Below are 21657 nucleotides of genomic sequence, written 5' to 3' on the forward strand. Positions count from 1 at the left end.
CGACGGAGAGTCCCCGCTGTCTCCAGCCCCACGCAGGAGCCCGCCTGTGCCCGGCCGCCCGGTGCGCGCCCCGGAGGTGAGGGCATTGGGCCCGGGAGCCCGGCCGCTCCCGCCTCCGCCACCTGCTGCCCGGCCTCCCTCCCTCCCTCGCTCCCTCCGTCCGTCCCGGCCCCGCACCTGGCCCGGGGGCGGGGGAGGCCCGGAGGCCCTGGGCCCGGAGCGGCCGGTACTCACCTGGGCCCGGAGGGAGGCGGGAGCGAGGGCGCAGGCTGCCCCCCGCCCGGGGCCGGCGAGGTGCGGGGAGCCCCGCGCGGCCCGGCGCCCGCGCCTCTGCCCGCAGCTCCGCGCGGACCGGACCGGGCGGCGGGCGCTGCCTGTGAGCCGCGGCCGGGAGGCGGCTGGGCGCAGGGAAGGGGCGGGCGGGGCCGGGCCCGAGGGGGCGGCCGGAGGGGGCTTCGGAGGAGCGGGGTCCGGCCGGGGGCGGGGGCCGGGGGCCCGGGGACGCGGAGCCGGTTCACGAGCCCGAAGACGCCGGGGCGCGGAGCCAACCCCGCCCGCGGCCGCGCTTCGGGACCCGGGACTGGGGACCCGGGCCGGGCCGGCGGCGGGGAAGCGGCGGGGAGCGGCGGGCGGGACCGGCGGGCGGGGCGGGGGCGGGGCGGGCCGCGCCCCGGGCCCCGGCCTTTGGGGTGCCGGGGTGCGGGCCGCGGGGCGCCGGCCGGAGGGCGCTCTTAAAGGGCCAGCCCGCGGCGGGGGCGGGGGCGGGGCGGGCGGCGGCGGGAAGCGGCGCGGAGCCCCCGTCCGGCGGCGGCGGGACGAGGAGGATGATGGATTCGCGGCAAAGTTTTTTTGGCGGCGGCGCGGGGTGTCAGATGGAGCGGCGTGTGCGCATGTGCGAAGGTGTCCGCACTGACAATGCTGCGGAGATGAGGACAGAGTGCGGCCGCCGCTGCGCCGAGCGAGGAGCGCGCCGCCGGCACCATGCGATCCAAGGCGCGGGCGCGCAAGCTGGCCCAGAGTGAGTGTCCGCCGGGGCTGCGGGGCGGGGAGGGGAGGGGAGGGGGCCGGGGGCCGGGGGCCTGGGCCGCGGGGGCCCGGGCCGGGGTGCGCGTCGGGGCGCCCCAAGCCGCCCGGCCCCCCAAACCGCCGGCGGGGCTCCGGGGCCGCTCCGCCTCCGCGCCCCGGGCGGCCGGGCTGGGCGCGAGGAGCCCGCGGCGGAGGAGCTGGGGCGCGGGCCGCGCGCTCCCCTCCCCGCGCCCCCTCCCGCGCCCCCCGCCCCCCTCGGCGGGCGCGGGGCCGGGAACCCGGGGCGCGCGGCGGGGCGGGAGGGCGGGAGGGCCGCCGGGCGGCGGGGAGCGAAAAGCGAAAGTTGGCGAAAAGTTGGCGAAAGGGGAGCAACTTTCCCTGCGCGCCCTCCGCGCTCGGCCCGCGGTCCCGCTCCGGGCAGCGGCGCTCGAGCTCCGCCGGCGCCGGCGGGAGGGCACCGGGCGGGGCACCGGGCGGGGGACCGGGCGGGGGACCGGCGGAGGGGGCGCCGCCGGCTCGGGCGCGGGGCGGGCAGGGGGCGCGCGGCGGCGGAGGCGGGACGGCCCAGCCGCTCGGGAGCAAGATGGAGCCGCTTCCCGGGCTGGACCGACCGCGGCCGCCGAGCGCCTTCCCGGCCGGTGCCCCGGGGAGGGCGCTCCTCCCTCCGGCCCGCAGCCCCGGCCGCCGGCGCCCCCTCCGCCCGCGTGTCCCCGCCGCCGCCGGCCCCGCTCCGCCCGGAGGGACCGGCCGGGACGGGTCTTACTTTCTCTTTCGCGTCGTCTCCGCGGAGCCCGGCCCGGCCCCGGCCACCGCCTCCGGTCCGGCCGCCGGTCCGCCTCCGCCCGGCGCCCCGCCGCCTCCCCGGGTCTCCAGCGTCCGTGTCCGCGCCGCCGGCCCCAGGCCCCGGACCGGGCTGCGGCCCGAGGCGGGCAGGTGGGGCGGCGGCGGCGGCGGCGAGTGCGGCCCCGGCCCGGCCCGGGTGCAGCGAAGCGGCGAGCGCCCGCCGCCGAGGGAGCCCGGCCCGCTCCGCCCCCGCCGCCGCGCCGCCGGGAGAGGCCGCCCGGGCCCGCCGCCCCCCGCGCCCCGCCTGACCCGCCGCCGGCCCGCCGCCCGCACAGCCCGGAGCGGGGCCCGGAGCGGGGCCAGGGCGGACACGGCGCCGGTGGGAGAAGTTCTGAGCTCCGGTCCGGACGGCCAGCGCGGCGGAGGGCGGGCGGCCCAGGCCCGGTGGGGCCGCGGGGAAAAGCAGCTCCGGCCCAGGCGGGAGGCCCGGACCCCGCGCCCCGCTGGGGGCCTTCCCGGGCGCCCTCCCCGCCGGCCCCGCGCCCCACTCCTGGCCTCCGCGCCCGGGCCTCCGCTCCCTGCGCCGCGCGCCCCGGGCCTCCCGGTCTCCCTGACCTCTGGCCCCTCTTGGTGCGAAGGGGGCCTGGGCTCTCCGCCGCTGAGCTGCCCGCGCCCCGCCTCCCTGCCGGCCGGGGTGCACGGGGTGCAGTTCGGGGTCTGTGTGGGGTCCCCTGGAGCCCAGCCTGGCCGCGGTGGCCACCGCCTCCGGGCCTTCGCTGCAAGCGAGAGCAGCTCAGCTCCCCACCGGCCTCCGCGGCCCCGGCCATGCTCTCAGGCAGGTGGAGGGGGCGGCTCAGGGGCAGCTGGCTCAGGCCTGGAGCGGGGCCTGGGCTGCCCCACGCCCACCGGAGCCTGAGGCCGGCCGGGAGCAGGGCCGGGAGCAGGGCCCGGAACAGGAGCAGGGCGTGCGGCTCCCTCCCCTCGGGTCCTGGGTGAGGACAGCACCCTGAGCAGCAGGTCCCTCCTGCCCAGGCCCGATGGAGCCCGCAGCAGGGCCGGCCAGTACCCGGGACCCTCCCTCTCCACCCCCACTTGCCAGGCCGCTGCCCGCCGCCGTCTCCAGCAAGGCGGCCCAGGCAGGCCCTGAAAGGCGGGCGCCTGCCAGCACGGAGCTCGGAGCTCGAGGGCGGCTGCCGAGTTTAATGTCAGGGGCAGTGCTTCCTGCAGACGGGGCGTCCCCAGGGACCCGACCCCATTACTTGCATCTGAGGCCGGGGCAGCGGCCTGCCTGCAGGGACCCTCCCCTCCCCGCCACCTCCCAGCAGGGGTCAGTGCTGGGCCTGAGGGGAGAGGTCAAGGTTACTAGGCGAGTGAGCGTGCAGGGCCCTGCGGCGCCTGCAGCCCTGTGCTGGGCAGGGAAGGACGGCCAGGTCAGTGGTGTGACCCCTGACAGAGCTGGGGGCTGCCCCGGACGGAGGTGGGAAGTGCACCCGTGTTTCCCAGGAAGGACCCCCTTCAAGGGCACCTCCTTTCAGCCGGGCCCTGCACCGGGGACTGAGTGGAGTTCCTGAGGGCAGAGGCGGCGGGGCACCAGGCCTGCCCAGCGGCCGGGACCCACCGCGGCCTCGGCCGGTGCCAGAGGAGCAGGGGAGCGGGCTCAGGTGGCCGGGGCCTCCCTCCCCAGGCCGGCCTTCCTGGTGGCGGGACCGAAGGTCCCTGCCCCCACTTCACCGGGCAGCGCCGGCTGCAGCTTTGTTTCCGCCTGTGTTGTGGGCCAGGTGGGCAGGTGGGGGGTCCGCAGGCTGCAGTGCCCTCTGACCTCTGTGCTGGGGGGGAACCCGCATGGGGGTGAGATCCGTGTCCCAGCCACCACTTTCCTCTGCTCAGGAGGCTGTCCTCAGGGTGCCAGCCCCCGGGTGTTCGGGGTGGGGGCTGCTGCCCCTTGTGGACCCGTGTGTTCTGGGGGGATGTCTGTGGGCAGCCGGGGGAGCGGGGCCGGGGGAGCGGGGCCGGGGGAGCGGGGCCGGGGGAGCGGGCCGGGGGGGCGGGGCCGGGGGAGCGGGGCCGGGGGAGCAGGGGCCGGGGGAGCGGGGCCGGGGGAGCGGGGCCGGGGGAGCGGGGCCGGGGGAGCGGGGCCGGGGGAGCGGGCCGGGGGAGCAGGGGCCGGGGGAGCAGGGGCCGGGGGAGCGGGCCGGGGGAGCGGGGGCCGGGGGAGCAGGGGCCGGGGGAGCGGGGCCGGGGGAGCGGGGCCGGGGGAGCAGGGGTGGGGGCTGCGCCAGTTTCCTGCGGTCTCCCCATGAGGCAGGCCAGGCCGCACCTCCAGGGGCCCTGCCTTCTCCCCACTCCGTCCGCCCGCCCCGTCCCCAGGGCCTCTCCCTGGAGCCCAGACTCGGCCTCCCGTTTTGGCGTCGGCAGCCGGTGTCCCAGGAGCGGAGCGGCCAGCCCGCGTCGGGCGAACACAGAATGTGGTGGCGGAGGGCGGAGGGCGGGGGCAGGCTGGCGGCCAAGGCCAGGTGCCCCCAGGCACGGCGGCCGAGGGCTCTGATTTCCCTGCGGGCGTGCGGCTGCCGGAGTCCGGCGGGGAGCGGGGGGCCAGTCCTCCTGAGTGTGAGGGACCCAGGAAGGGCACCTCGCTTTCCAGGATCCGGAGCGCGGCCCTCCCTCCGCCGCTCCCTTCCCCCGCTCTCCCAGAGCGGCTCTGGGCCTGCGTCCCCCTCCGGGCGGGGCGGGCAGGGGACCGTCCCCGTCGTCCCCGTCCCCGTCCCCATCCCCGTCCCCGTGTGCCTTCAGAGCCCGGTGCTGGGGGGGGGCTCCCCCTCTGGCGGGGGGGGGGGGGGGGAGGGGAGCAGCTCTCTGGGCCACGTTGGGCGCGATTAGCCCCCTGTTTTATTCAATTAGGAGGCAATTAGGGAGCCTTGGGGGGCTGGGCTGGTAATTAAGGTGCCGTGTAATTAGAGCTTCAACAAAAATTACCCGGGATTAAAAACCCTTTCAGCGATTTCGTTTAAAAATTTCAAATAGCGCTAAACGCCGTTCATCAGGTTCTGAATCAAACCCATAACGAGTCCTGGACGGCGGCTGGGGTCCGGGCGGGAGGAGCGCCTGAGAGAGAAGCTTCTCCCGGAGGGAGGGAGCGGGGAGCGCGGTACGGGCGGCCGGCCGCGGGCCCGGCTGGGGCGGCCGCGGGCCCACCGGGGTGCGGGCTGGGGACCTGCGCTCAGCCCTGGTGGCCGCGGCTCCTGTTCTCCGCACAAAGTCACGGCCATTCCCACGGAGGCAGCTTCCGGCCGCCCTGCGCGGCTCTCGGCCAGGGCTTTGCGGGTTTGCTTCCAGGACGGTGGGGTCCGCCCCCCACCCCCTTTGACCCTGGCTCAGTCTCCGAGGGGGGAGGGTATGGGGGGAGGCTGGGACCGGTCTAAGTTGCTTCTCGAACAGTGGCCCAGGCTCAGAGCGATGAGGGAGCCGGCGCGGGTCTAAGTTGGGGCTTGAGGGGTGAGGGAGGAGGAGGGGAGGTGGGGGCCTGTGGGGGCGGGTGGGGGAGGGGGTCAGGCTTCCCAGGGTTGACCCCGCCTCCCTGGGCTGTGCAGCCTGCACAGCTAGGCAGGTGCCCTGTGCTGGGCTCCACTCCTGAGCCCTGCCTGTCCTGCCCGCCTCCAGCGCCAGGGCGACGGCCAGGCCCCCCAGCGGCTCCCATGGCCCCGGGAGGGGGCAGGGTGGCTGCGGGCACCACGTTCAGGGGGCAGACGTCAGGGCCCAGACACAGAGGTCAGAGAGCCCGGGCAGGTCACCCAGAGTGCGGGTGCGGTGGAGTGTGGCTTACACGAAAGCCCCCCTGCGCCCCCCGTTTCTCGTCAGCCCCCACACGGCAAAGCAGGTGTCTCCGTGGGCGTGTTTCTGTGCGTCGGCGTTCGGCGTTCCTGGGGCGGCAGCCGGTCCGCGGTCACGTAGAGGCAGATAAGGCTCCTGTGCTCAGGGCCTGCCTGCCCGGCCTCCCTGCTGGTCCTCCTCCCGGTCCCGGCCTCTCCCTGCCCGCCCGCCCGGCCGGCCCTGCCCCCCTGTCCTCCGCCGGCTCCGGCTCCGGTGTCCTGTTCCCCGGCAGGTGCAGAACCCCCACGTGGAGCCTTTGCCGGGGCAGATGCGGGAGGGGCAGGCCCTGTCTGCTCCCCCTCCCCCAAACCCCCAAACCTGGAGGCTCCTAACCACGGCCCCTCCCCCAGGCCTGACCCGGGTAGGGAGCTGGGGCTGCAGCCCCTGGTCCAGCCTGGACACACGGCCGATCCTCCCGCCGGGCACCTCGGTGGACGTCAGGCCCCGGCGGCCTTTCCGGGCTCCTGTGGCCCAGGCCGCGGAGGGGCGGCCGCTTCCTGGCCTGACCACAAGGCTCTCGGGCGCCGCCGTCAGATCCGCTGCGGTCAGGGGGTGCCGGGTGGCCCGCCCGGCCGGCCTCTCTCAGACTCGGAGGGACGGAGCTCCCAGCCCACGGACGGCAGCGCCCGCCGCCCCGAGAGGCGTGTTTGTTTAATAGTTAACGTTCTGGGCAAGAAAGGAGGGCAGGCCGGACCGGGGAAGGCTCTGCTTATTTTATATCCACTATAACTATTTATGTCCGTGAAAATTGGCTTAATTATATCAATGGAATGTTTCTTTTCCAATTCTGTATGCAATTAGTCCATCTTGCCGGCTGCAATTTATTTTAATAAAAAAATAAACCAGTGGTGTGTTCAGTTCCTCGTCCCCCGGGGACAAATGCGATTGGTGTGTTTAATTTCATTAACTACAATGCGGCCTACTGGAAAAATGTATAAAATCAGCTTTCTACAGCTTAAACACTGGCATTTGAAACAAATCATTATTGCATTAGCTGTCACCCTGGTAATTCTAGAATCGGAGGGGGAAAAAATATATGATGGCTGTTTCCATAACCCTTTGCAAACGCACTGTTAACGTAATTTATAATCGTTTGGAAACACGCCTGGTCCCGGCCAACGCTTATCTCCGCTCTCCGAGGCTCCGGTTATCCGCGCGTTTCCCATCCCGCCACCCGCCTGCCTGGGCTTCGGACCCGAACCCTCATCCCTCCGGGCGGAGGCGGAGGCGGAGGCGGAGGCTCCGGCAGACCCAGCACTGCGGCCGGGCCCCTGGTCATCCCGGGCCCTGCTCCCGCGCCGGCTCTGTGGGCAGCGTCTGCCGCGTCTGAGATGCCGACCCCGGGGGAGGGCCCTGTTCAGCAGAACCTGAGCAGCCTGCTTAGCGATGCCGCCTCGGCCGCCCCGTCAGACACCTGCTTCCCGAGCGCGAGGGGTTCTGCCAGGCCAGCCGGTCAGGGCGCTCCAGCCCGGCCGCTTCTCCGCGGCTGTGCACCTGCCGCCCGCACCGTGGAGCTGGGCGCAGAGGGTGCGCCCGTGTGTGCGCGCGAGTGTGTGTGTACGTGTGTGCATGTGTGCGCCTGTGTATGCGTATGTGTATGTGCACACATGTGTGCATGTACGTGCGTGCACGTGCATGTGCGTGTGTATGCGTGTGTATGTGCATGTGCGTGTGGGGATCAGCTTCACCGTGAGGCCCGGGCCTGGCCTGGGCTGACGCTGCGGCCGGCCCCTCGCTCCCGCGGGATGCTGGAGGCGCTCGGAGATGTGCGGGAGGCAGACACGGGCCCTTCTGCCCTGAGGCCTGACCTCCCTGCCCCCCGCCTCCGCCCCCTGCCGGCTCCCACGTCGTGCCCACGGGCATGAGCGAGAAGCAAGGCCCTCCACGGCGTGGTCTGAGGCCGAGACCGGGACTGCTGTCTGGCCGTGTGTGGGGAGAGGTCCCCCAGCCCCCCGGGGGGTGCCAAGGGGACTCCCACAAATGTCCTTGGTCCTTCCTGGCTGAGCCGAGGACCGCCCCCTCGCCCCACTTCCCTCCCGATGCCCCTGCCTGGATGTCGGTGGCCCTGGCTTCTGTGACACGATTCCAAAGTGGAGGCTCGGCGGGGGCACTGAGGCTCCCTGTTTCGGGGGTGGAAGCCCCTCCTGCTTCTGAGGAGGCGGCGGTGGAGGGGCCAGACGGGGGTCCTGGGCCAGGGCCCCCCAGTTCCCCTGCTCAGGGACCCGCCCTGCAGGCCTGACCTCCACTGCCCGGGGCGGGCCCGGGCTCAGGTTTGCCTGCCGTCGGGAGCCGCCGTGGAGGAGTGAGCGGCTTTGTCTCGGCTGCCACTTCAGAAAGAACAAAGCCAGTTTCTGTGCAAACACACTGCCGGCCTCGGGCCTGACCGCCCTGAGCCCCCGGCCGGGGCCCCGGCTCCCTCCTCCCGGGTCCCGCCGGCCACCGCCATGGCCGGCCGCCTTTGTGGGACGGGGAGAGGGCGCGGGAGGAGGAGTGAGCGGTGCCTCGGCCGCAGTGCGTGCACAGGGAGGGTTCCCCGGCCCGCCTCCTGCCGGCGTGGCCACGTAGAAGGTTCTGGAAGGTCCCGCAAGGTATGTGCGTGCTGAGTGTCCTTGCTGGAAGGGGAGGGCCCTGGGGCAGGTGCGGGGGGTCAGAGGGCAGTGAGTCCTGCTCCAGGGAGCTCAGGGCGTCCGCCAGCCTCTGCTTCCCGGACTCAGAGGCCGTGCCCTTGGCCTGTGTGGGAACCTGTTTGACCTTCGCGGAGGCCCTGCAGGGGGCGCCCACCCAGCCCCGTCTCGGGCTGCGGCTGCCCCGCACCAGCGTCACAGCGCCAGTCTGCGGGCTCGCTGAGGCCCCGTTTCCTGCCTCCTGGCTCAGGAGTCCAGTCTCCGGCTGGGAGACAGGTGCCCGGTCCGCCTGGCCCCTCTGCCTGGCAGCCGGTGCTCCTGTGCCCGGCAGGCGCCCCCCCCCCCCTCCCCCGCCTTCCCGGCCCCTCCCCCGCGCCGGGCCCGCCGTCCGCCGTCCGCCGTCCGTCCGCTTACACAGCTGGTGGCATCTGCCGACTCCCCCTTCTCAGAGCCTGCCTGTCCCCGCGGGGGTAGGGGGTTGGGGCTGGTCTGCGGTCGGGGTGGACCCAGTCTGCCTGGCCCTTCGTCTCTGCCCCTGGAGTCCAGCCTGGCGCCCGTGGGCCTACTGTGTGCAGGGCCCCCAGACTGGGTGAGGGTGAGGGTGAGGGTGAGGGCGGGGCAGGGTGCTGGGCTGGGCAGTGGGGCGTTCAGGGGAAGACACGCTCAGGCCACGGCTGTTGCTCCTGGCTGGCCGGCGGGCTCGGACCCCGGAGGCTGGGCCTCTGTCTGAGCCGTGGGGAAGGGGGCAGAGCCAGCCCCGGCCCAGCAGGACCCTCAGCCCCAGCACCTTGGGGCTCCAGCTCTCCCTCCCCTGGCCCAGCCTCTGCAGGTGGAGGGGCCACCAGACCCTCAGCTTAATTCCCGACGAGAAAGGCCTGGAGGAGACAGGCTGGCGGGGAGTCGGGGGCCCTGGCCTAGCTTCCCCCCCCCTCTCTCCCTCCCTCTCTCTCTCTCTCTCCCTCCCTCCCTCTCCCTCTTTCCCCCCCTCCCTCTCCCTCCCTCTCTCCCTCTCTCCCCCTCTCTTTCTCTCTCTCTCTCTCCCTCCCTCTCTCTCTCTCTCCCTCCCTCCCTCTCCCTCTTCCCCCCCCCTCTCTCTCCCTCCCTCTCTCTCTCTTTCTCTCTCCCCCCTCTCTCCCTCTCTCTCTTTCTTTCCCTGATTTACATTCAGTGGCTCAGATGGATCGGTGCCGCCTCCCCTCCCCCAGCCCCCGGCAGGCAGGCTCGGCCAGGGTTCCGGCCGGAGGAGGATGCCGGGGACGCGTGCGGGACGAGACGGGACGAGGTGGCTCCTCTCCCGGGACACGGGCTGATCCCACGTCTCCTCCGGGCTGCGGCCGGCGGGGGGAACACGGATGCACAGCCCTGCTCCCCTCGCTCCGGCGGCCGGCGGGGGGAACACGGATGCACACCCCTGCTCGCCTCGCTCCGGCGGCCGGCGAGGGGAACACGGATGCACAGCCCTGCTCGCCTCGCTCCGGCGGCCGGCGGGGGGAACACGGATGCACACCCCTGCTCGCCGCCGGGCTCCGTGCTGAGCCTCGGCCGGGGACCCAGGAGGCCGAGGCTGCCTCCCGTCAGGGCCGGGGCGGGGTGTGCAGGAGGCAGCCGGTCCACGGCTCTCTCTCATCAGTGCAACTCCCCTCTCTCCCACCCCTTCTGCTCTGACATCAGTAAAACACAACGCTCAGACATGGTATCTGCTCTGCGTGGGCCGTGAGGGCAGAGATGGAGGGGGCTCACGGAGGCCCCGGGCGCAGAGCTGGTCCCCATTGCCGGCTCCTCCTCTGGCCCTGGCTCAGGAGCCCCTCCCGGCACTGTGTGGCCTCGGGCGCCGTTCCCTCCCCCAAAGGTCCCGAAAGAGGCCGTGCCAGGGGGTCCGCGCCCCAGAGGGCCCCCCGGCCCTGGGAGCCCAGGGGGTCCGTGCCCCAGAGGGCCCGGCCCTGGGAGAGCACGGTGATCGGCTCCTGCCGTGTCGCCCCGCGTCGGAGGGGCTGCGGGTCCCTCCTCGCCCCGGCTGCTCGGCCCCTGGGCCTGGCGTCAGGGGGAAGCCGCAGGCGCTGCTCAGAGGAGCCGCGGGCTGTGAGGCCCCAGGTCCCTCTGGGGAGGAGCTTCTGACCTGCGGGGCGTCCAAGGCTCAGGAGTCCCGGGCACTTCAGGCTGCAGCCCCCCCCACCTGCTCCCCCCACCGCCCCCCAATCCCTGGCTGCCCCTGCCGGCTCCCCCCGCCCCCCGGAAAGCGTGCGGCCCAGGCGCTGGGAGCCGGAGCGTCCCCGGGGCCAGAGCGGACGCTGCTCTGGGAAACCTGGCCCTCCGCCAGGCCCGGGTGCAGGGAGGTCCTCAGAGGGCGCAGGCATGGCCACGCGTGTGCACGGGTGCTGCGTGTCCACACACCTGCAGGGCTGTGTTCACATGCATGTGTGCAGGCGTGGGTCTAAGGTCTGAGACTCGCCGTGAGCTCTTTTGTTTGGTCAGTGACGGTGCTGCTTTTTGCAAAGGGCGCCCCCCTTGCTGCCCCCCCTCGCTCCCCTCCCCTCGCTGCCCCCTCGCTGCCCCCCCCCGCTGCCCCCTCGTTGCCCCCTCCTCGCTGCCCCCTCCTTGCTGCCCCCCAGCCCCCTTGTTGCCCCCCTCGCTGTCCCCTCGCTGCCCCTTCGCTGCCCCCCACACTGCCCCCCCATCTGTGGCCGCAGCGGCAGCAGCCCCCGGCCCTCTGCAGCTGGCTGCGAGGGGAGAGGAGCCAAGCTCAGAGGTGGGAGCGGGCGGCCTCCGGCACTTTCCGCACGTCCGTAGCCCCAGGAGCAGCAAAGGGGCTGTGGGTCCCCGGGCGGCGCTCCCGCCCGGAGAGGGGCCCGTGTGTGGGGAGGGCCGCGCGGGCGGCGGTGTCGGGTTCCGAGATAATGACGTGTCTGCGTGTGAACATATTAAATTGCAGCAGCGCCCGCGGGCGCCTCCCGGGAGGGGCGTTCCGTCCGGGGGCGCGGGCCGGTGACGGACGGGACACACGTGCTGCCGGCGCGGCCGGCGCGGCCTCTCCGTGCGGGACGGCCCTCCCCTCGCAGCGGCGGGAGAAGCGACGGGTTTGATTTTACACTCTGAGCGGCTCCTCGCGTCCGCCGGCGTGCACCTGGGACGGCCTGCCGGCACCCTCCCCTCGGGGCCACGGCGGGCAGAGGCTGTGACCCTGAGCAGCAAGTCGCCCGGCGGGGGCGGGTTCCACGGCCCAGGAGTCCTGCTTCCTGAGGAGGAGCCGGGCGAGGTGGGGGTCACCCCCCACGGTACTCTCCGTGCTCAGGACTCCTGTGCGTGTGAGGAAGCATGTGTGCATGTGTGAGAGCATGTATGTGCATGTGAGCGTGTGCGTGCGTGTGAGCGTGCACGTGTGCGTGTGTGCATGTGAGCGTGCGTGTGTGAGCGTGAGCATGCATGTGTGCGTATGTGTGCATGTGTGTGAGCGTGAGTGTGTGAGCGTGAGCGTGAGCATGCATGTGTGCGTATGTATGCATGTGTGTGTGAGCGTGAGTGTGTGAGCGTGAGCGTGCATGTGTGCGTATGTGTGCATGTGTGTGTGAGCGTGTGTGTGAGCGTGCATGTGTGCTTATGTGTGCGTGTGTGTGAGCGTGAGTGTGTGAGCGTGAGCGTGCATGTGTGCATATGTGTGCATGTGTGTGTGAGCGTGTGTGTGAGCGTGCATGTGTGCTTATGTGTGCATGTGTGTGAGCGTGAGTGTGTGAGCGTGAGCGTGCATGTGTGCATATGTGCGAATGTGTGTGTGAGCGTGAGCGTGCATGTGTGCGTATGTGTGAATGTGTGTGTGAGCGTGAGTGTGCATGTGTGCGTATGTGTGTGTGTGTGTGAGCGTGAGTGTGTGAGCGTGAGCGTGCATGTGTGCGTATGTGTGCGTGTGTGTGTGAGCGTGTGTGTGAGCATGCATGTGTGCGTGTGTGTGAGCGTGAGTGTGTGAGCGTGAGCGTGCATGTGTGCATATGTGCGTGTGAGCGTGAGCGTGCATGTGTGCGTATGTGTGCGTATGTGTGCGTGTGTGTGTGAACGTGAGCGTGTGAGCGTGTGGCCGTGGGAGGGCTGCGGTGCTCGCGGCTGCCCGTCGGCCCGGTGTTCTCAGGAACAAAAGGGCCGGGAAGAAGGCGCTCAGAAGCGGGGGGCAGGGAGCCGGCCCGAGGGGGGCTCCCGTTTCACGGCGGAATCAGAGCTGCAGAGCAGGCCGTCTTAACTCTCCCTCCATCGAGGTGTTAATCTCACCCTCCAGAGGTTAGATAAAGCGCTCGGCCGCCTGCGTATTGAATCTCATCTGCTAATTACGGGCCCGCTCCGGCCCCCCCCGCCGCTGGCCGCGGACACGCCGCTCTCGGTGCCGAGTTCTCCCCTTACCGGGTTCGGGTTGCCGGCAGCCCTGACAGACTACCCGCGTTCCAAGGGGAGGGGTGCGGTGGCCCCGGCGCGGGCGAGGGAGAGGCTGCCCCTCGGGAGCCCCCGGACCCACAGGCTCCGGGGGGCGTGGAGGAATGTGGCCCCCATTTTCTGACAGAGCCTCCGCTCCAGAGTCGGAGGGACACGGGTGGGCCTCGCTGCGGGGCTGCGGCTGGCGGAGGGTCCGGGCCATCGGGGCCTCAGCGGGGACCGGGGGCCCCTGGGAAGGCGTGACCCCCTGTGGCTCCAGTAGGGGTGTGGCTGCAGGGCCCGGGAGAGAGGGACACCGGGATGTCCCCCCCTCAGGGGCTTTAACCCCCACAGAATGGAGGGGAGCAAAGCCGAGCAAACCCGCTTCCCACCGGCCGGAGGCAGAGGCCGGGGTGGGGGGCCGGGGCCTGGGTGCTGGGGCAGAGGCCAGGTGCGGGTCCGGGGCCTGGGTGCTGGGGCAGAGGCCGGGTGCGGGTCCGGGGCCTGGGTGCTGGGGCAGAGGCCGGGTGCGGGGCCGGGGCCTGGGTGCTGGGGCAGAGGCCGGGTGCGGGGCCAGGCCGGGGCCTGGGTGCTGGGGCAGAGGCCAGGGTGGGGGGCCTGGGCCTGGGTGCTGGAGCAGAGGCCGGGTGCGGGGCCGGGGCCTGGGTGCTGGGGCAGAGGCCGGGTGGGGGGCCGGGGCCTGGGTGCTGGGGCAGAGGCTGGGTGCGGGGCCGGGGCCTGGGTGCCGGGGCGGGGACGGCCGAGGCTGCTGCCTCCCCAGTTCCAAGTGGGGTGAGCAGCTCCATGACCTTGGCCGACCTTGGACCAAACCACAGCCCTGCCGGCCCCCTGCGGCTGGGGGGGGTGGGTGCGGGGTGGGGGGCTGGCCCCCCTGCGGCTGGGGGGGTGGGTGCGGGTGGGGGCTGACCCTGGGCTCCCCTGGCCCTGGGCAGAGGGGGAATGGGGCCAGGGCATGTCGGGGAGCAGGCCGGCCGCCTGCAGGTCCCCCCGCCCGCGGACAGCCTCCCCAGAGGGACCATGGCTTCCCTCAATCTGGGGCCACCCGTGGCCGAGGCTGAGCCACAGGGACAGCTGCAGAGAAGCAGGGAACCCGGGGGGACTGGACCCCAACCCTGGAGGAGGCTGAGGCCGAGGGAGAGAGGGCTTTAGAGTGGAGAGGGGTCCCCAGGAAGCATCCTTCCCCGCCAGCTCCGGGCTCCCGGTGCGGCCTCTGCCGGGTCAGACAGAGCCGCGGCCACGCCACGTGCTCCCTCATGGGGACCGAGCGCCCGGCCCGCAGCTCGGGCCTCCCCCCGCCCCCCGCGTGGGGTCCCGTCTGCCGCTGCGCCCTCGGCCTGGGAGCCGGATCGGGTGCCCTCACCCCGTCCTCCTCGGGGCAGCCTGGGTGGTGGGGCCATAACATGAGATCTGCGTGTTTGGGGGGGGAGCCTGGGCCCCGTCCGCCTCGGCCCCACTTCCCGTCTCCTCTGCTCCAGGACCGGTGCTCCCGGGGCCCAGCCTCGTTTCTGGCCGGCTCAGGGGCTCGGGGGAGGCCTGGCCACGGGGGGAGGTGGCGTGGGCGGTGGCGTGGGCGGTGGCGGGAGGAGAGATTATGCGGGCTGAGGCTGTCACGGTGAGCAGCTCCTTGGGCTTCTGGAACGTTCTGGAACCTGGCCGAAGCAGATTTGCATGAGTGAGTGGCTGACAGGTGTACCGGCCGGAGGGAATGGGAGGAAGCGGCTCTGAGCGGCGCGGGCCCCGGGCGCCGTGCCGCCCATGCGTGGGGGCGGTGGTCTGCGTGATCGGCGGGCGCTGTCCATACATGTTCTGGGCTCGGGCTCCTTCTGTCCATCCGCCCCTGGGGAGGGGCCCTGTCTGTCGGGGCCTCTTGCTCAGGGGACAGGGGTGCTGGTGACCGGTCTCCTGGTCTGTGGCCGCCCACTGCCGTGGTAAGAGCGTCTCCATGGCACCCAGGGGCGCCTTCGGCTCCCAGGGCCGACAGAGTAACGGGGCCTCTGCAGTCAGTGTGCACACAGGAGCACACACATGGATGCATGCACACACAGAGCACACGTGTAAGGCGCACACACAATGCACACGTACACACAACCGGCACCTATACCGTGCACACTCACAGCCACACAACATAGCGTGTACATGTGCAACACATGCGCACAATGCCCACACACGCCTGTGCACTCACGTACACATGTACACAGGGCCATGAGGAGACGGGCAGGTGGCCAGGCTGACGGGGAGGGGGGGCTGTGGTGGTGGTGGTTGGGGGCGCTCCTGGTTCAGGGGCTGAGGCCGGGCCTCCGGGTCCCACAGGCTGAGGAGTGAGAGCAGCTGAGCTGGGGACCCCCTCTCCACCCCCTCTCACACCCCCTGCAGGACCCTGTCCCCCCTCCCTCGCCAGGACGTGGTCCGGGCGCGGGGGCGGCTGTCCCCGGGCGGGGCTGGCCTCGGCTCCGACGGCACAGCCGGGCCGGCGGGATCTGGTGTCGGGGACCAGGGGCAGGGGCACCGGGTCCCGTCTGGCCCTTTCAAAGGGACATTCGATCTGAGCCGGGGCCGGTAAGGAGACGCCGCGGCCGCGGGCTCAGAGCTCCCAGCGCGGAGAGCACTCGCTCCTGGCGCTCTGGCAGGAGGCCTGGCGGATTAGCCGCCCCCTGGGAGGCGTGGAATTCGGGGCCGGGGGCCACACCCACGGCTCCCGGGCCTCCGATACCCCGGCTGCTTTCTCCTGGGCCCTCGCCGAAATCCCAGGTGCAGCCGCGCGGAGGCCTCGGCCCGGACACCTGAGCCTCCGGGAGGCCCGGCCTCTGCCCTCGCCGCGGGGGATTCCGTCCGGCCGCTCCGCGGGGCCTGTCCCGGGGGCTCTGCCGCTGCCACACGCAGGCCGCCCCCCCTCCCCGGCCGTGTGCGGGGTCCTGGCGGATCCCGGATGCAGGGCCCGTGGCCCCGCGGCACAGGGCGGGCGGCAGAGGCTGGGGCTCCCGGCGCAGTTTGTGACTCATTTGAGCTGGTGGGGCCTCGGGAGTCTGGCCGCCGTGCTGGGCCTCCGGGCGCCCAGTGGCTGCAGGGATGGGGCCTCTAACCCACGGCAGACGACGCCCCGTGACCCCACGTCAGGGCCCAGAAGCCCTCGGGGCGGTCGGCCTGCATGCTGCCCGGGGCGGGGGGAGGGGGGGGCGGGCAGGGAACCGCTGTCCACATCGGGGTCAGGTCCTTCCGTGCCCTTCGCAGGCAACTCAGCCCCAAAGGAGGAACTTCCCCCGGGGGTGTGGGCGTCCGGGAACAGAACTAACCGGCGGCGAATTTATTTCCTTTCTCTCGCAAGGCAATTCTCACGGAGCACCCGCGCCCCGCCCCGGCCCATAAATCCGCGATTTCCAGGCCATCAACCCCGAGGCCGCAGCTGCGGCTCCCGCAGAGGCCTGGCCGCGCCTCTGCCCACTGCCGCCGCCCCTTTTTAAACAACCTTGAGGTGCCTTTGGACGATCTCAGGCTGTTGACAAATCAATTTTCTGGGAAGGGAGCTGCGCTGCTGCCGGTGGCACCCGGCGGCCTCCGAGTGCGGCGGGCAGATTAGGCTGAACTCCGTGGCCTGCTGTGCTGCCAGCCCCGCACCGCGCTCCCCCTACAAGGCCTGCCGCTCCCCCCCCCTCCCCCCGCACGGCCTGCTCCCCCCACGGCCTGCTCCAGCCGCCTCCCCCCTCCCCGCCCCCCTCATGGCCTGCTCTCCCCCATGGCCCGCTCCCCCTACCACGGCTTGCTCCCCGCATGGCCCACTCCCCCAGCACGGCCTGCTCCCCCCGCTCCGCCCGCGCGGCCGCTCCCGGCCTCCGTGCCGCATTCTCTGTGCCTCCTAATGTTGTTTCTCTCACCTCCTCGCCGGCCGGCAGCGCGGCCAGATTTATGAGGCTAAATGTCTAACAGCATCGCCCATTTTCTCCTTCCCCGGCTCCCGGCCTCCGACCTCGGCCGCAGCTGCAGCGAGCGGCCTGTGGCTGGGAACCCTGCGTGGGGGGGGCGGAGGGGGGTCCTCGCCTCCAGGCAGGAAGCCGGGCCTGGCCACGGGGAGACCGATCCAGACACAGTCACCCCTCACGGCCCCTCACGCGAGCGTCTGAGTAACTGTCGGCCGGACCCTGGGGTGGGTGGGAGCGAGTGGGGGCGTGAAATGCACTCACAGACACCGTCCACGTTGCCCCTCCTCCCGGGACAGGGCCTGAGGGACGGCACAGGCTGGCCACACCGGGAAGAGAGAGCCGTGGGGTGCCCGCCGGCTTCGCCTCCGCCTGGGAAGCCGTGGTGCGTGCGTGGGGCCCGCCGCTGTTCCTGCCAGCTGCTCGCCGCTCTCTGAGGGGCCTGGGCCTGGGCTCCCCGTGCCGCCCTGGCCCCTGGGGACCCCTGGGGCTGTGGGCTCAGCCAGGCAGCCGGGGGGAGCCTCTGGGCGCCGGGCCTGTCCTTGTTCTCAGCGGGACATACCAGGCCCCGGGCCCCGGAGCGAGGGGGTCCGACGCCGTCCCACAGGATGAGCGCGCTCACTGCCCGCAGACACCCCTCTCGGTGCTGGCGCCCAGGCGGCTTGTTCCCGGGAGGGGCCCCGCGTGTCCGCACTCGCACATCCTCCTCCCACGACTCCTCCAGGCCCCGCTGATCGGACATATGTCCCCCAAGCCCCAGGCTCTGCCCAGGGCGGCTCTTCTGATTTCAGTGAAATAGGAACGCACGCCTGCCTGTTGACTTGCGATGCCGTCTGAGGGACTGTGACCCTGGCTCAAACCACTCCTCCGCCATCATCCACCATCATCCATCCATCCAACCATGCACCATCCATCCATCCAACCATCCACCATCATCCATCCACCCACCCACCCATCATCCATCTATCCTTCCATTCAACTACCTATCCATCATCCATCCATCCATTCAACCACCCATCTATCCATCATCTATCCATCTATCATCCATCCATTCAACTATCTATCCATCCATCATCCATCCATCATTCATCCATTATCCATCCATTCAACCACTCATCCTTCCATTCAATTATCCATCCATCCATCCATCCATCACCTGTCATTACAAATGCGCCGTCTCCCCCATCACACCCTGAACCCTCCCCGTCACCCGTGCCCGCAGCCCTGGGCTTCATGGTGGCCCCGCACCCAGGGCCACGTCGGGTCCCGGAGAGGGCTCTTTGGTCATGGCCCAGGGACAGCAGGGAGCGTGGTGAGCACGCTGGGACCCTGTTCAGGGACTCTCTTCATTTACTATAAAACACGCCCTTTGTTTTAAAAGCTTCTCCTGGCCAGGCTGGCAGGGGGCATCCTCAGCTCCCTCCCCAGCCCAGGCCAGTCCTGGGTCGGGCAGGTCCCAGGTCAGGGGTCAGGGGCAGGTCCCAGGTCAGGGGTCAGGGGCAGGTCCCAGGTCAGGGGTCAGGGGCAGATGTGAATCCCGCCGGCACAGTACGGGCAGGGGCCGGTGCACTCGGGCTGCGTGCAGGGCAGGCTCCCGGTGTGCCCGGCTGAGAGCGGGTGGGGCAGGGAAGGAGTCCGGTGAATTCCCCGAGCCCTGGGCCTGTGGCCGCCCGGGCGGTGGATTCTGTGATTCTGTGGTCAGGCCGCCGCTGAGGAAGTGCCGAGCAGAAGTGGTGCCGCTGGCAGTGACCTTGGTCTGGGAAAGCAGGGCGGCCAGTGTGGTCTGTGGCTGTGGGTGACCTAGAAACCGGCAGGGAGCCTGGGGGGGGGGCGCAGGGCCAGGAGCCACGGGCCCCTGGGTGGGGAGGGGGTGTAGCACTGAGAGGGCGGCCTGGGCCCGGGAGGGGGCGGGCAGGGCCCCCTGAGGTGCCCCCTGGCTTCCTAAGCGCCGGGCAGCTGTGGGCGTCTCGGATGGAGCGGCTTAGAGTAAATCCTCGTCCAGGGAAGGGCGGTTCGGGGCTGGGAGCGGCGTGGCGGGGACCGAGGCCTCGCTGCTCAGCGCGGGGCAGCTGAGCGCGGCTGCCACTCCCGGCCGGTGTGACGGGAGGTGACTTTCACGCTGGTGACCAGGAGGGCACTCGCCTCCGCGTGACCAGCGGCTTCGGAAAGCACCGGCCGAGCTTGCTCTGGGGGGGCGCCTTGGCGAGGTGCGCAGCCGTGGCTCAGGTTCCTGCCGGGTGTGTGTGTGTGTGTGTGTCAGGAGGCTCTGGCTCCTGCGGTCCCGCTGGGCCTGGCCCGGTGCTGCCCTGTGGGGAGCCCTGGGGTGAGGGGGTCCCCTGGGGGAACCCGGCGGCCGGGAGGGGCCGGGGGCTTCCCAGGGCTCTTCCCTTTGGGGGGGGGACAGGGTGGCACAGGCCGTTTTCTGGGGGTGCACTAAGGCTGGACGGGGTGCTGCTGCAGGCTGGGGCCTCGGGGCCCCTCTGCACTCCGGCCCCTCCCCCGTCCCCCGTCCCCCGTTCCCCGTCCCCCCGGTCACATGCCAGGGGCCTCCCGGTGGCTCTGCGGTGCCGCCACGGGAGAGGGGGGGCCAGGCGCCCTGCCTCGCCCTGCTGGTGCGGCTGGACATGTGGCACGCCTGCCCGTCCCCTGCCCGAGGAGTGACCAGGCTGCCCCTTGGCCAGGGCCTGCGGGGTCACGTGGCCTGGGCATCTCCCCGCCCCATCGGGAGGCGCCCGGCTTGGGAGACAGCTGCTCACCCTCGGGGTTTGCGGAGAGAGTGAGGGAGGGTCGGGGTGTCTGTAGCACTCTGGGTGCTGCGAAGCGTGCAGGCCGTGGCTCAGTTTCCCCATCGTGGACGCAGGGGGCAGGGGGCAGCGGGTAGCCTCCAGGTCCCCGAAAGGGGGGAAGGAGAGGCAGGAGGAGGACCCCGAGGCTGGGGGCTATCCTGGTTGGTCCTGGGAAATGCGGGGGGGCTGTGAGGCTGGCTGGGGGCGGTGGGGGCCGGGGGCGGTGAGGCTGGCAGGGGCCGTGGGGGGGGGGGCGAGAAGCTGGCCGGGGGCCGTGGGGGGTGGAGGTCGCGGAGGGTGGGGGTCGCAGGGGGCAGGGGTGGAGGCCCAGTCCTGTCCTCCCTAGCCCAGGAGGAGGATGCAGGTGGCCTGTGACCTGCCTGCGGCCAGCCCGTGGCTCTGGGGGCACCCAGGGTGCTGCGAGCCTGGGCGGGGCTGGCAGCGGGCCAGGCAGGGTCTCCGTGGCATCAGGGTGACCCCGGAGTGCCCTCGTCAGATGGGGGCGCTGGGGTCTGGGGCTGCTCCTGACCGTTCCCCCTCCGCCCTCGGCTCCGAGACCCCCTCCCTGTGAGAGGGCCTCCCGGACCGGACTGTGCCAGCCTGGAGCCCGCGAGGGCACCTTCCCCTCCTGTCTCGCTGCTGCACCCCAGCCCCAGCCCCCCGGCCCGTGTCTCCCAGCCTCGGGCTCCAGCCTCGGGACCAGCCTCGGGCTCCAGCCTCGGGACCAGCCTCGGGCTCCAGCCTCGGGACCAGCCTCGGGCTCCAGCCTCAGGCTCCCACCCTCGGGACCAGCCTCGGGCTCCAGCCTCGGGCTCCCAGCCTCGGGCTCCAGCCTCGGGACCACCCTCGGGCTCCAGCCTCGGGCTCCCAGCCTCGGGCTCCCGCCTCGGGCTCCACCCTCGGGACCACCCTCGGGCTCCAGCCTCGGGCTCCCAGCCTCGGGCTCCAGCCTCGGGCCCCAGCCTCGGGGTCCCAGCCCCAGCCCCCCGGCCCGGGTCTCCCACCCTCGGGCTCCCGCCTCGGGCTCCCAGCCTCGGGCTCCAGCCTCCGGCCCCAGCCTCGGGCCCCAGCCTCGGGGTCCCAGCCTCGGGCCCCAGCCTCGGGCCCAGCCTCGGGTCCCAGCCTCGGGCCCCAGCCTCGGGTCCCAGCCTCGGGCTCCAGCCTCGGGCTCCCAGCCTCGGGCCCCAGCCTCGGGCCCCAGCATCGGGGTCCCAGCCTCGGGCTCCAGCCTCGAGTCCCAGCCTCGGGCTCCAGCCTCGGGTCCCAGCCTCGGGCTCCCAGCCTCGGGCTCCAGCCTCGGGTCCCAGCCTCGGGTCCCAGCCTCGGGCCCCAGCCTCGGGCTCCACCCTCGGGCTCCAGCCTCGGGCTCCAGCCTCGGGCTCCAGCCTCGGGTCCCAGCCTCGGGCTCCCAGCCTCGGGTCCCAGCCTCGGGCTCCCAGCCTCGGGCTCCAGCCTCGGGCTCCAGCCTCGGGTCCCAGCCTCGGGCTCCAGCCTCGGGTCCCAGCCTCGGGCTCCCAGCCTCGGGCTCCAGCCTCAGGCTCCAGCCTCGGGTCCCAGCCTCGGGCTCCAGCCTTGGGCTCCCGCCTCGGGACCAGCCTCGGGTCCCAGCCTCGGGTCCCAGCCTCGGGCTCCCGCCTCGGGCTCCAGCCCCAGCCCCCCGGCCCGGGTCTCCCAGCCTCGGGCTCCCAGCCTCGGTCTCCCAGCCTCGGGCTCCAGCCTCGGGCTCCCGCCTCGGGCTCCAGCCTCGGGCTCCAGCCTCAGGCTCCAGCCTCAGGGCCTGGCCCTGGCCGGGCGGCCCGCGAGGGCGGAATGAGGTCACGGAGGGGGTGTGCCCACGGGAGGGGCTGCTATTAGAACCCACACGCCAGGCCCAGGCCAGAGCGCGTCCCAGCCGCCGGCACCTCTTCCTCTTTCACCGGCTCGGCCCCCCGCCCGCGCTCCGAGGGCCCCGCGGCGCCCGCGCACCCAGCACCTGGAGCACCTGGGGCCGGGCGGGGAGCCGGCGGCTCGGCCGGGACAGGATCGAGGGAGCAGCGGTGAGTAGGCTCCCCCGGGACACGCGCTGCCTCCGTTTCCCCACGAGGCCCGTCCTCTCGGCTCCGCCTCCTCCCACGGCCCCTCGCTCCCTCCCTCTTGTCCCGGGTGCGGGTGCCGTCTTCAGTCCCAACCAGTGTCACCCGTACCCACCCCCCTCGTTCCTGTAGCTCCACACCTGCTGACCTTCCCCGGAGGCTCCTCTCTTCCCGA

The 21657-nt window shown here is 72.3% G+C and overlaps 1 protein-coding gene across 1 annotated transcript in view; it reads left to right on the forward strand.

Annotated features, from left to right (window-relative positions):
- The first annotated feature begins 766 nt into the window (after positions 1 to 766).
- The window catches only part of PRDM16 (PR/SET domain 16), a 226297-nt gene continuing 205406 nt past the window's right edge, over positions 767 to 21657 (forward strand). Inside the window, exon 1 of the mRNA XM_036460884.2 lies at positions 767 to 1018. Within this exon, the coding sequence (XP_036316777.1) occupies positions 982 to 1018 (37 nt within the window). The 5' untranslated portion in view covers positions 767 to 981. The remainder of the gene's footprint in view (positions 1019 to 21657) is intronic.

Source organism: Pipistrellus kuhlii, unplaced genomic scaffold, assembly GCF_014108245.1.
Source record: "Pipistrellus kuhlii isolate mPipKuh1 unplaced genomic scaffold, mPipKuh1.p scaffold_m20_p_34, whole genome shotgun sequence".
NCBI classification, from domain to species: domain Eukaryota; kingdom Metazoa; phylum Chordata; class Mammalia; order Chiroptera; family Vespertilionidae; genus Pipistrellus; species Pipistrellus kuhlii.